The sequence below is a fragment of the Theropithecus gelada genome, chromosome 7b (assembly GCF_003255815.1).
Source record: "Theropithecus gelada isolate Dixy chromosome 7b, Tgel_1.0, whole genome shotgun sequence".
In the NCBI taxonomy this organism is placed as follows: domain Eukaryota; kingdom Metazoa; phylum Chordata; class Mammalia; order Primates; family Cercopithecidae; genus Theropithecus; species Theropithecus gelada.
In genome coordinates this window covers 73,920,510-73,934,604 of record NC_037675.1, presented here as the reverse complement: position 1 = coordinate 73,934,604, position 14,095 = coordinate 73,920,510, and the positions used below count along the sequence as shown (strand labels likewise).

Below are 14,095 nucleotides of genomic sequence, written 5' to 3'. Positions count from 1 at the left end.
CACCTCAGCCTCCCAAAGTGCTGGGAATACAGGCGTGAGCCACCGCACCTGGCCAGGAGGGCAACATCTTACAGGTTATTCCTACCTATGGACAGGTATCCTGGCCTCCTTCCAAAATGCCACGCTTTCCTAATAACTCAAACCCGGGACACTCATTCACTATTTTATAAAGGCGAAGCATCCCCAGTTGCTTCCACCAGGAGCTCGTTTTGGGGGGACTTCCATGGTGGCGGGTTGTGGGGGGTTCTTACTTCTTAGCCTGTGAGGTTCTCAGATTTGAAGCTCTCTGACTTCTCTTTGAACTTTCCAGTCTGGACCACAGGCAGAGTAAGGTCTCCTCTCCTTGACCTTGACATTGGCAGTGCTGTCCCCTTGTCAGACACCTGCCATTGGATGCTCTCTCTCTGGGCCCTTCTGCTGCAGTGCCGCTGCTCCCTGGACAGGACTGAGGCAGACTCTGTCCTAGGCAGAGGTGGGCATCCTGTCTTCTGAGTGGTCGGCCTTCCCGCTGTTTATCTTGTGGGGGGCCCTGCACTCCACTCTCTGCCTTCTCACCAGGCAGGTGGGAGCCCACACAGTTCCCACGTGGCTGCGCGAGGATGGCACTGGGGTCTGACTGCACAAGTGACAAGCAGCATGCCAAAACCCCACAACCCCATCAGCTGCTCGTAAAGCGAGAACGCCTTTCCTGAGAGGGGGTGGGAGGAAGGCACCGCCATGGAGAACGCCTGCAGGTCACCTCCCAGAATAGATCCCTGCTTGGCATCCACACACTTTGCCCCCAGCCTGCCTTGCTAGAGACTGGCAGGGTACGCGATTTGGATCTGAATCAGTGGCTGTAAACACACAGCTGTGTCTTTCTGCCTCAGAGGATTTGATTTTCACTTGACTGCTTGGCACATTGGGGTCTGGGGAAGGCAGGAGAGGGCCTGGGTGGGGGGCGAGGGAGGGCTGGCCAGGGAAAGCCAGAAGCAGCTGCCCCCACTGGGCCCTGATTGCCCCACATGTCCATAAGGAGAGTCACCAGTGGGGTTTTTCTCCACGTGGGCACTCCGTGGGGAGGGCATTTTGGCTGCTTTTGGCGGACAGGTTGGACCATCAGCGGGAACAGCTGGGGGTTCCTCCTTCCAAGGGAAATGTCGGGGTCTAGCGCCCAGTGTCTCAAAACTGACAACCAACTTGTGGCCCTTTTTGATAAAAGTCTCAAGACTCCTCCCTGTCAACCCCATGAGGAGCCACTTTGTCACTGTGTCTTCTCTGCACCCACCAGCCATGCTGAGCCTGTTGTTTTACATTTTATAGTTTATAAAAAATACTTTTATATTTTCATTTTCCAGCTACAAAACTATAACAGTAAATACGCTTTTCCTAATTTCACACAGAGCCAAGATAAAAAGCGAAGCATAGAGGAGTTGTAACCTGGTCTTAACCACAGACTTCACCACTGATTGTAAACAGGATAACACTGTCTCTCATACTCTTATTTCCCATCTCTAAAAGAGGACAGTGACAAGCTGACCCGGGGTTCCCCAGGGAACCGGAAAGCCTGGTAGCAGGTGAGCAGCAGAGTGTGCTGAGATTCCCAAGTGCTCACATTTCATCCCTTTCTATACCCATCGGGCCCCTGAGACCCCACAGTGCATGCAGTGATGTGGCAACACCGACCCTGGTGTCCACCTTTCTGTCCAGCTGACCCCACCTGACACACACACAGCTGGGCATCCAGACCAGAAGGGCGGGGACTGCAGAACTAGCAAGCCTGAAGGGTGTAGGGCACTCACCCTGTTCTCTGTGAGTCCTCCCTGACCCTCCAGCAACTCACCATGGATGAGTGAACCCTGAATAACTGAGCAGGGCCTATGGTGTAGGTGTGGGGAGCTCAGGGCCCTCAGTTCTCCTGCCAGTGCATGTCCAGGCTTTGTAAATACACCCAACTCAACGCTATCCACGGTTTATTTCCCAGCCTCACAGGCTGGCAGGCACTTCTGAATCAGGTAACTAACTGGGCAGGAAGGCAGCTCCTCTCCCATTCTAAGGAATGAGTCACATGACTCAGAAATCTCAGGACAGAGGGAAGCACAGACCCGGAGAACACCCCTAGCTGGAAGGGACCATTGAGATGACCTAGTCCAGGTCACTTCAGAGGAGAAAACCAGGGCTCAGAGAGGGCTAGTGATTTGATTGAGGTCACATAGCTAGCAAGCTGAGGTTGGAAGCAGGAGCCAGTCTGCAGGGGGGCTGCTGAGGTGTCTCAGAGTCCCAGGACATGCACTTGCTGCTCGAGAGAGGCAGGTTTCCGTGCTTTCCTTCCCAAACACTTCGATGGAAGTCTCCCTCCAGCTCCAGCCGGGGCCAGGGTTTCACTGCAGCTGGATCTCAGCACTCTGAGATGGGAGAGGCTGGCACTAATGTCTGTGACCCAGTGGTCCCAAAGGAGTCCAAGGACTGTTTGCAATAAAAACTAACCCTTTGGAAAGATGTTTAGCCAACTGGCCTTTGCCAGAGGCATGGAAAGGTTTCAACTGAGGTCAAAGCCCTCTGGGGACTCTGCTGAGTCTAGGTATTTGGGAACTCATTCCACCAGGGTGCAAGGCTGTTCCCTATGAAACCTGGAGGAGGAGGGGGAAACAGCATCGTCCTCCCCGGGGCAGGAGCTGCTCCTGCTGCTTGGCTGACTGCCCTGGTTGTCTGCCTTCTCCCTCCCCTGCCAAGAGCCTCAGCCCTCCACTTCCGGTCAGCACCTGGTCCTGGAGCTGGGGGTTTCTGTCTACAGAGCTGCCTGGAGGGGGGTGGTTGAGCTGTTGACTTCTTGGCTCTCATTAGCTCTCCTTGGCTTTTGGCAGGGGAAGGAAGAGGGGGAGGGAAGGAGGGGGCGAGGGAGGCTGAGTGGCAGCTGGCTCCCAGAGCTTCCCGCTCCCCATCTGACTTGCCTGCTGCATTCCTTGGCAGGCAGGACAGGAAAGCCTGTCGCAGAGATGCCACCCATCACGTGCCAAGCCTTCTGCAGCTTCCGGCCCTTCCTGCTGCAATTCCAAGGAGCACCTTGGCAAAGCTAAACTTCGATGCTCTCTTAGGAGGTGGATGAACGCCTGGTCCTCCTCTCCCCTCTCCTCCGTAGCCTCCAGTGCTTGCTCTGGCACCAGCAACCCCATTTTCTATCTCTGGAGCCCAAGGCTGGAGCTGATGAAGCTCTTAAGAGGGCAGGTGAGGTTTCAACTGAGTGCCCAAAGGTACCCAGGGTGGCCGACACCAGCCTCACTTGGGGTTGCCATTTTCTCCTAACTTCAGTGCTATCACCCTCTGTGGCTTTTTCTGTGGAACTAGACATGAGGAGCAAAGGACTTTCTCCAGCTTCTCCTCTCCAGGTTGGAGTTCTCACCAGATGGCTTCAGCCAGTATCTCAAAAAAGGAGCTGCTCCTGTGGCTTAGCTAAGTGCCCCATTTCCTCTCTCCCCCTCTCCCTGCCACGCATGCTCCTGGTCCTCTGTGTCAGAGCCAGGCCCTCTGTGGTGAGGCCCCCACCCCACTGTGGTAGACTCTGTGGAAGCTGAAGGAACAAGCACACTTAAGAGAGAGCAGGGGGTCGGGCGTGGTGGTTCACACCTGTAATCCCAGCACTTTGGGAGGCTGAGGCAGGTGGATCACTTGAGGTCAGGAGTTTGAGACCAGCCTGACCAATATGGTGAAATCCCGTCTCTACTAAAAGTACAAAAATTCGCTGGGCGTGGTGGTGCGTGCCTGTAATCCCAGCTACTCAGGAGGCTGAGGCAGGAGAATTGCTTTAACCCAGGAGGCGGAGGTTGCAGTGAGCCAACATTGTGCCACTGCACTCCAACCTGGGAGAGTGAGACTCTGTCTCAAGAAGCAGTGGGAGGGTGAACGTTTTAGCTCTGGCCACCTTCATGCTCCCATTGTCCTCTGTCAACTGCAAAACCAGGAAGACAGCAGAGAGTGGCAGGCTGGTTATCACCAAGCAACAGGAAAGAGCCTTCAGTGAGAGAAGGCACCTCCTCTCCTTGGTCAGTAATGATTGAGACTTCCCATCAAAGAATCTGAAGAAGAGCTGGAAGGTGAAGCAAAGGCAACCCACAGTGACTAGCCAGAGTTCTCCTACTGTGGTTTTCAGATGTGACAGCCACTGTGAAAGGAAGCTTCCCCGTGAGCAGGATTAGGCAGAGACAGGCTCCAAATCACATGACCTGAGGCCATGTATGGGGTGCCCTGGAGAAGCTGCTATGTGTTATAGCTCTTTCTGAAACTGAGGCTCCTTGGACAAGGGCAGTCATGTACAGTGGTATGGGTTATTCACTGCACAAGGGCAGGTGAGGATCAACAGGGGCTGAAACCCAGCTTGTGTTTTGCCTGGCCAGCTGGGCGTCTGTGGGGCTGGGCCTACCAGAGGGAGTCTTGTTTTCCATTTTGGATGAACGTGCATTGTAGGCTAGTTGCGTCCTGCTGTGGACTTTAGTCATGTTTAGTTCAGAACCTGGGCCTACCTTATCAAATAAGCAGGGTTTGTGGTCTCAGTCTGCAAAATGACAGAATGCTTAGTACAGCATCCCCAGACATTTGCTTTGTATATCCAAGTCCTGAGTGACCTAGAATGAAGCTTGCATTGGAAACAGAAGCTCACACAGCACTTTCTCTATTGACTGGGGAGTGCCAGGCCCCTTCGGCACCCAGACTAACATGGCCCTAAAAGCTTCCATGAACCATATTAAATGTCTCCTTAGGATCTCATGGAAAAGGGGGCATGTGTGGTCCTAACAGATAATCCCTCTATGTCATGGCATGACATAAGACTTGGAAAGAACAATTTGTTTTTTCCAAGTGCTTCTCTTCTACCAAGAAAAGAAAGGACATTGGCATGTTCTGGGGAGAAATTCTGAATTCAGATTCAGTCTTGACAAGCCTCCAGCTGAATGAGCTATCCAATCACCTGGATCAACTTTTTTTTTTTTTTTTTTTTTTGCCATCAATTAATCCTAAATGGCAATTGGCCTCATGTCTTTGGTCCTTGGTCCATGAGCTGCCCCGCTTCACTCCCCAATTTCCATTATTAGCCCCATGACGTGGGTCATGTTCTACACGTCTTTTCCAGCAACACGGGAATGCTATTGAACTAGCCCTCCATTTAGTTTTATAGTTTGCAGTATACAGCAGATAAAACATTCACGTAGATCTTCTCTTAGAGAAATCAAGTACTTAATGCATATGGTATTCAGAGAATGGCTATCAAATTGCAAGGCATAGTGGTTGGTCAGTTAGTTCTGTTTGATGAGACCACTGGGTGTTGAGACCAGATTCCTGGGTTCCAGCCTTAAGTAATCTGAGAGCCAACACATGGGTCATATCCCCAAACTTCTATAGCCATGGGCCACATCCCCAAACTTAGCCATATCTTGTGGGGGTATAGTGTCACCCCAAGAGCATGAAGAGCATGGATGGATGGCAATACATCTCCACCACTGGAACCCCAAATTCTGAATGCATCACCTATTACAGTCTCTTGTTCATAACAGAACAGCAAAGAATTTAGGAACTCAGGTTTTTTGTTTTTTTTTTTCCCTCCAGTTTGGGCCTTTTATCCATACCCTCAGGAGCTTCGGATACTTTTCTCCTTCAGCTTGCCCTGAAACTCTCTCTGGAAGCTCTCCCATGTGTGCACTTCAGACACTTAGGGGTGTCGTGGTGGTTTCTTGTTCCAAATGCTTTGCTGACAGACCTTGGAGAACCCCCAAGCCAACACCACTTCTGGGATGAAGGGAAATCAATAAACGCTCCTCACAGAGCTTCGGCGAGACCATTCTTGCCTTTCCTGATACTCACTTCTCTGGAAAAACAGCCTGCAGATATCTGGACGTTTTGTCCAAGTACCAGGCTTCATCTCTCGCACCCGCGGCCTGCACGGTCACCCTGAAGAGCTCCCGGGGGGCTGTCAGGGCTCTGCTTACAGTTTGTACCTGAGAGCCACAAGCACTCTTGGCTTGTCAGCAAAATCCCTAAACCTCCTCTACCTGCATAGTAACCAGGCCTCAAAAGAGACAGAGAGAGATGGGATCCCACTACCTTCTCTCAGGCCATCGTGGAGCGAAGGAGGTCCCAGAGGCCTTGCCTCTGACAGCCCTTGACAGCTTCTTGGTGTGCGGAGCCACATGACCATGGCAAACCAGCCATGAAGACAGACGAGGCACCGACAGGCCTTGTGTTCTGCATGTTCTGATTTCTCATGAGGAAAGGCCACAGAGAGGGAAGACTGAGGAACGGAAGGGATGAATACCGATGTTTAATTGCCACCTACTAGAGTTATTTGATGTTTACATGTAGCAAATTCAAGATAATGTTTAAATGCACTTAAAATGCATCTAGCTATGACAGGTAAATGACTAGGTTGCTTTCAACCCAGGATCCTTAGACTTTTTCTTGAAAGGATGAAATATGTATACCAGTCACACAGTAGTCAGGTTTTAACCTTCTTCAACAGAGGTGGAACAAAGGCAAGTCAGTATCAATGGGCTGCCACCCTTTGGGAAGGGAATGTGGCCTATTCCCTGCGTGGGACCCCTGCTCCCTGGTTGCTATCTTGGTTCCCTCTGGTTTGATGTTCATGTGATAGGACGGCCCCACGATTCAGTGGGATTGAGTATTTCTTGTGCACTGACTCGACATTCAAATCTTGGGGCGACCAGCATTGAAAGAGGGGATTGGCCTGTGTTGTTCTACAAACCATGGTTGAGAGTCTCAGCCATGCACCCCAGGGAAGAGCCACGGACTCCCCACTCCCGCCTGTTGCCACGGCTGTCTTTATGTGCCACTGTGGGGCGCTCTACCACTCTCTAGATGGGGCATACCATGAACCTGTAGGAATCTGAAGCCCATCTTTACCCAGCCTGTCAGAATCAAGGCCTGAGGAGGCCAGTAGGACCTTGCCCCCCTCCCCACCCCCCCCAGGGGAGTACCCAGGACGCCGCAGGGATTCAGCTACTTCCCTCCTCTCCCTGTCACACTGTGCACATGAGGCTGATGGGGGCTGGAAGGGATTCATGCAGAGGCAACTAACACACACGCCAGCTAGGCCACATCACCAGGACCCATGCAGCACAGCCGCTTTCTGCACACAGCAAAAGCCACCTACACAGCAACAATAGCTCACGACCTACACCGGCGTGACTGCCAGGGTTCACAGAGGGAAATTTGGCTTTTTTTTTTTTTTTCGATGAGCTACGGTTCTGAGCCAATTTATTTCACGGTATAGTTCGATGGCTTCTCCCTGGGCTGCTGCAGAAGATGCACAAACCGCACAGCCCCGAGGGCAGCAGAGTCCCTCCTCCTCAAAGCCCTAAACAGAAGATCAAAATGCCCAGGCCTGAGGCTGGGCAATCAAGTGTGCACCTTCTGCAGAGGGAGCCGCTTGCTCTTTTTGCATTTTCATCCCTAGAAGAGAAGCTGCAGACACTCGCAAAAGAAAAGAAAAGGGCTGAGTCAAGGGAGAAAGCACTGGACTCCCTCCCACCCCAAAGGAAACAACCACCAAAGGGGGAAAAAAAGAAAGAAAGAAGAAAGAAAAAACCAAAACCAAAATCAAAAGAAAAGTTGAGGGAAGAAAACCGACTGAACTTACCACACTGCGAGTGAACTTTTCTAGGGAAGTTCTACGACCTTGCTCACTTTCTGGCTTTAGGAAAAACAAAAACAAAAACAAAAAAAAAGGTAGGGAGAAAAATACAGAAAAAAAAAATCTTCAGCTTACACGTGGTTTCCAAACAGCAGCAGCCGCAGCTAAAGAATAACAAAAACCAAAGCAAAATGGGGTGAAAAGTGGGAAAAGAGAAGCAGCCAGAGCTGTTGGAAGAGTCAGTGGGAGAGACAGAAGACAGAAGCCCACGGGAAATGGCGCCACCTCCTTGGAGCAGCGAGCAGAGACGGGGCTTTGCTTCTCCAGGGGCCGTGAATTGTGCTTGCAGGGCTTGGATCAGAACCATCACGACTTTGCACAGGACCACAGTCGGTGGGTCTGAGCAGCTTGCTTGCTGCTTTCAACCTGCTGTGCCCACAGGCAGGAGTCCTGGGGGTGGGGGCCCCAAGTCCTGACACAGAACAGACTGGCTCTGAGGCCCAGCGGGGTGTGGGAGGGATGTCAGGAAGTGGCTGCTGGGGAAGTGAAGTCATCTACTCATCCATGAATCTGCCTTAGGACGTTTTCTCTCTCGAGATTCCCCTGCCCAGAGGCGGCCAGAAAGATTGCTAACTTCAGTGACTTCCTAGTGACCGTCGTTCTGTGTCCTTAGAGCAAGGAGGGTCTACTCATAGCCTTTGCCATGGACAAAGGGTCTAGGGTCTCAGAAGACAATAACATGGGGATTGTTCTGAGAAACAGAAAGTTTTCTCAGTATCCAAAAGGTGACCTAACACCTGCCAAGATGTACATACAACAGGCTAGAGGAAGCTCAGAAACCATCGTGGGGAACTCTTAGCTGGGGTGCCCAGAACAGGGGTGAGGAGAGGCAAAGCCCTCGAATGTCCTTCCAGGCCTAGCCTCCTTCTACTACAGGAGGAAGAGAGGTATGGGGTGCTCCTGACCTTCCCTTCACCCCACATTTCCTACCTGCAGGGGTTCCAGTAGAGTAGAATGACCGCCCAGATACCTGCTAGTATATCCTGGAGCCCATTCCAGGGTCCTGAGCCCGAGGCTGAGAAGTTCAGAGAGTGCACACACTCACATAGACACACACATACACCCAGCAAATAACTGAAATGAGGGAGCTGAAGAGGCAGCCTGGTGTCTGTGGGTGTGCGGACTGTGCTGAAAGCAGAGGGGACAGGCCAAAGGCAGCCGCCTGTGTGGATGAAGTCGGGGGGCTTCCTTGGAGCTGGGCCCCTTGTCAGCTCAGCCAGCTGCCGGAAGACAGACAGGAGGTTGCAGAAGGAAAATAAACACAAATGACATGCCACCACAGAGTTGGGCTGGGCTTTCTTCTTGCACTAGGAATGGAAGGACTCATGCTTGGCCCCGGGTACCAAGTCTATTCTGGGGATGGCAGGACTCAGCTTGAACCCTGTGGCCAGCCTGGGTGGCATACACTTGGCTCAAGTCACTGCAGCTGTCATTCTCGGCCTATCATTCTTGTCCTCTGGCTCACAGAGGGTGGCCACTGGTCTGGCTCACTTGGGCTCCTCTGCCTTGCACTGGCCATTGAGCTGCCTGGAAAACCATCATCATTGGTACTGAAGTTTCCTAGAGTAGCCCTCAGGACTCAGCTCACCTACGCCCTGAGAACCTGGTTCTTCGGTGTGACTACCATTTATTTTGAAAATATTAGAAAAGAGGCTGAATTAGGGATGAAGGATCAGAAGGCTGTGCCTCAAGACTCCGTCCAGGTCAGTTCTCAGCAGAAAAGTGAGGCCGATTCATATTCCCTCTCTCCACTGGAGATTGCGAATCTCACATACCTTTTATGACCTGGATACGGTGAACCCGTCCCTGAAATTGGAAGAATACTCTAGGCCTACCTGAAAGTGCCGAGTTACAAATCAGATCCACACGTGGAGACTCTCAGGAAGAAATAGAAGGAGGAAGCACATTTTGTTACTGTTTTGGGAAACAACTCGGTGTTGAGATGTTGTTGGTATCTGCAAGGGCTTTCTGTCTCAAGAACATCCCTTACTCCGGGAGCTGGGAGGATAATTCTAAGGAACTTTTCCCAGACAGGTTGCCAGTTCCTTCCTCACTCGAATGACCTCCTCTGAGAGGCTTCTTCTTGGAAGGGAGGATCTGCAACCACAGGGTCTGCACACAGATCTGCAGGGTTTGGGGTGCATTTTTCCTTTGTGTTCAAACCCACAAGGAGAATGAATGGCCTCTAGCTTCTCTTCTTCAAGCTGTGTAGACAGGCCCAGATTGGTCAAACTGACAGAGCCTTAGAAAGTCACCAAATTGTGATCAGGTCAGGTGTCTTGAGCCACAGAAAATAAGAAAAACTTACTTTGACCTTCACCCATGAGATCTGGGCTGGAGTTATCAAAAGTTCCTGTAACTTTTCTTTCCTCTAGTTCTTAGAAAAAATGGGCATTAGAGCCATGTGTGAGGGCGTCAGCCTCCTCCAAAGGAGCCCCTCCACTGACATCCTCCATCAGGGGAGTCGACAGGAGGCCAGGCTCCACACTGCCCATCACGTAGCCACACCTGAGGGGAGGGATGCAGGAAACCCAGAGAGCTGGGCTGCTGACAATCGGGATGCCCCAGAAGTCCTCTTCCCTTTCTCAGACTCTATGGCCTCTTCCCAGGGCTACACAAGGGCAGGAGAGCAGGGTATAAACGCTCTCTAGGACTCTGGAGTTGTGTGGTCCCAACCAGATACGCAGACAGGATCCTGGCACATGAGGGTGACGGCACACAGAGAGAAGGCTTGCGTGGCTGAGAGGCAGCCCAACGGAGAGCGTGTGATGGGCAACCACGTGCTTAGGACCTGGGGCCGGGAGGCCAGGAGGGAGAAGAAAGGGTTGCATGTGCTCCTAAGTGCCATGGCACAGAAGTCATGGGGTGTGGTGCAAGTTGAGCCACACTTAACCACACATGGGCCTCAGATCAGAACTGAAAAGCACAAAGGGTGGGCAGGTGTACTGAAACCAGGAGCCCTCTCTCTTGCCCTCCATTCCCTTCCTGGACCCTATTCTCCTGCCTGCTCTTCCTCCACTCTTCCCAGGACTCTAGCTGAGTTCATCCTCGCTTCTGTCACCCCTCACCTGCATGCTGAGGGCCCCTGCGCCCCAAATCCGTGACTCTATGGGCTGCAAGGAACCATGGCCGAGTTCTAAGGAGAAGGAGGAAGGAGCTGGGTGCAGTTACTTCTTGGTTAAGAGAGAAAGGCAACACCGTGGGGCAGGTGAGGGAGAGGAAAGGGGTGTCAAGGAGGGAGAAACCCCAGGATGACTTCAGGTACTTGATCATGCTCTTGAAACCAACAAGGCTTTCTGTCCAGTGAGGGAACTGCCCCAACCCTGGCCTCATACTCCTCTCTGGGCTGGTCAGGGAGAGAAGTCTGAGGTGAGGGGGCTGGACTTTGCAGTGAGGGGCTCTCTCCGGTGTCCTAAGGGTTTTACACGTGTTACTGCCAGCCCTGCCCTCCTATGCTGAGCCACTGTGGCCTTGGCGTTTTGTCACCCTATGTACCCACCCCCTACCCCACCATGGGCAGGACATGCAGCGAGAGGCAATAGGGATGAGGCAGGATGCCCCATCCTGGACCTTGCAGTGGGGCTGGGGTGGTGACAATTCTAACTGTTTTCCATTAGAATGGGAGCAGATAGAGAAGGGAAAGAAGAAAAAAGGAAATAAATAAAACCCAAGGGATGATATTCTCATTTCAAACCAGCAGCAAGCAGCAGGCAAGAGTCAACAGTGCTAAGAAGAGCAAGCTTGCCCTTCCCAAAGATACCTTCTTCTTGGCCAGCAGCAAGTCCTGATAAGCATTTGACCGGAGGAAGCGGGCATAGCTGTCACTCTTCATCAGCTTGTAGATGTGCTCCTGGGGAGGAAGGTGACAAGGAGACACAAGGAAGGGCTGTCAACCAGTGCTAAAGAATATTACAATCCAATTGATCACTGTTTTGGGGAAAGAGACGAAGGAACCTAGGTATGTTTGCGTGTACCTGGAAGAACTTGCAACATGTCCCACCCCCTCCCCCACCAAACTCAGAAGCACCAAACAAAACATATGGGCTCTATTAGAATAAAAGATCCCTGAGGATCATGTCCCAAAGGATTTGTAACTGGGCTTGAGTGCCATGTTGGTGTGCTTAATGATTAAAACCAGACACGGCAATGAGGAGGAACAAACTGTTCTTCCACCTAACAACTTGGATGAATCTCAAGGGAATTAGGATGAGTGAAAAAGCCAAGCTCCAGATTATAAACTATATTATTTCATTTATGTAACAGTCTTGAAATGACAAATTATAGAGACAAAGAACAGATTAGTAGTTGCTGGGGTTGAAGATGAAGGAGGAAAGGGAACGAGGGAGGTGTGGTTATAAAAGGCAACAGGAAGGATCTTTATGGTGACAGAATGGTTCCATATTTTGCCACATCTTAACACATGCGATAAAGTTGTATAGAACTAAATGCACACATACATACATGGGGCACAAGTAAAATTGGGAAATATGAATAAAATCAGGGGATTGTAGCCATTTTGCACTATAGTTTTGCAAGATGTTCCCTTTGGGGCAAACTGGGTAAACAGCACATTATTTCCTACAACTGCATCAGAATCGATGCGTATCTCAAAATAAAAAGGTTAATTTAAAAAAACAGGCAATAATGCAATTGGGTCAGTTTGTGCATTTCAGGGCCACAACCTCGTCCTGGAAGGAGTTCTTGGCAACCACATCACAGGATATGTAACTAACACCCAGGAGGCGTATGTACTGCAGCAAGGTGCCACCTCTTCTCCTCGGCTCCCAGGGGCATCTGTTATACATTCTGGCCTTGGCCAATAATTTCACCCCTGATTTCCAGCTAATTCCTAGAAACTTGCGGTCCCTTCCAAACAGATCTGTCCCCATCAAGGGAAGGAAAATCCTGGTCCATTAGAAAAGAGGACTTGTCAGTGGACAAAATATTATTTATCCATTGAAGTGGAATTCAGCTCAGCTGCACAGGAAAGCTTGGCTGTTCCAAGAGAGAATGTGTTAGGAGGGAGGTTGGCCTTCACTGGGGATGGTGGGCTCGTTAGTTAGTGGCTGTCCTGATGGAAGAAGCATCTTCTCCCATGTATGCTCATTGTTCTTCCCACGAAGCCAGACAAAGGCCCTAGTGGTGAGGGGAATGGAGAGCTGGTCAGGGAGGAGGAGAGTGCTCAGCTGAGAGGCAGGACTGGTCATTAAGGATCTCTTCCTTGGTGCTCTTTCCAGGGAAGGGATGGAAGGAGGAGGCAGAGACCTCCCATCAGCTGGGGACACATTTTAGAGATGTCTGGCCAGAAAAACCCAGAGCAATGACAAGGATTCACCAAGACTCACTCCTTACCCAGCACAAAAGAAAGGGAGAGCACAGTAGCCAAGATATGGAGTCAACCTATGTGTCCATCAATGAATAGATAAATGGGTAAAGGAAATGCAGTATGTGGGCATAATGGAATACTATTCGGCATTAGCAAAGAAGGAAATCCTATCATTTATGACAACATGAACAAACCCGGAGAACATTATGTTAAGTGAAATAAGTCAGGTACAGAAAGACAAAATACCACGTGTCTTCACTTAAGTAGGGAGAACTTGGAGATATTGTGGGTTTGGTTCCAGACCACCACAATAAAGCAAGTCATAAGAAATATTTGGTTTCCCAGTACACATAAAAATTATGTTTACACTATATGGAGTCAATGATGTTTGCAATAACATTATGTCTAAAAAGCAAGGTACATGCCTTAATTAAAAATTACTTTATTGTTAAAATACTAAGGATCATCTGAGCCTTCAGTGAGTCCTAATCTTTTTGCTGGAGGAGGGTCTTCTCTTGATATTGCTGGGTGGTGATTGTTGAAGACTGGGGTGACTATGGCAATTTCTTAAAAATAAGACAATGAAGTTTGTTACATCCATTGACTCTTCCTTTCGCAAAGGATTTCTCTGTAGGGTGTGATGCTATTTGATGGCATTTTACCCACAGTTGAACTTCTTTCAAAATTACAGTCAATCCTGTCAAATTCTGCTGCTGCTTTATCAACTATGTTGATGTAATATTCTAAATTCTTTGCTGTCATCTCGACAGTATTCACAGCATCTTCATTAGGAGTAGATTCCATTCTCAAGAAACCACTTTCTTTACTCTTCCATAGGAAGCAACGCCTTATTCACTAAAGTTTTATCATAAGGTTGTAGCAATTCAGTCACATGTTCAGGCTCCATTTCTAATTCTAGTTCTCTTGCTATTTCCACCACATCTGCAGTTACTTTCTACACTGGGATCTTGAACTTCTCAAAGTCATCCATGAGGGCTGGAATCAACTTCTTCCAAACTCCCATTAATGTTGATATGTTTACTTCTTTCCATGAAACACGAATGTTCTTAATGGAAACCAGAAGGGTGAATCCT

General features: G+C 50.2%; 1 protein-coding gene across 12 annotated transcripts in view; it reads right to left on the bottom strand.

Annotated features, from left to right (window-relative positions):
- RGS6 (regulator of G protein signaling 6) overlaps positions 1-14,095 on the bottom strand; it is a 629,677-nt gene that overhangs the window by 19,120 nt on the left and 596,462 nt on the right. For 6 of the 12 annotated variants that reach the window (XM_025392585.1, XM_025392580.1, XM_025392579.1 and 3 more), the window contains one exon: positions 11,436-11,525. In XM_025392585.1, the coding sequence (XP_025248370.1) occupies positions 11,436-11,525 (90 nt within the window). Of the gene's footprint in view, positions 1-7,621; positions 7,676-11,435; positions 11,526-14,095 lie in introns of all 12 variants that reach the window. The other 6 variants (XM_025392577.1, XM_025392576.1, XM_025392582.1 and 3 more) reach the window with 2 other exon arrangements.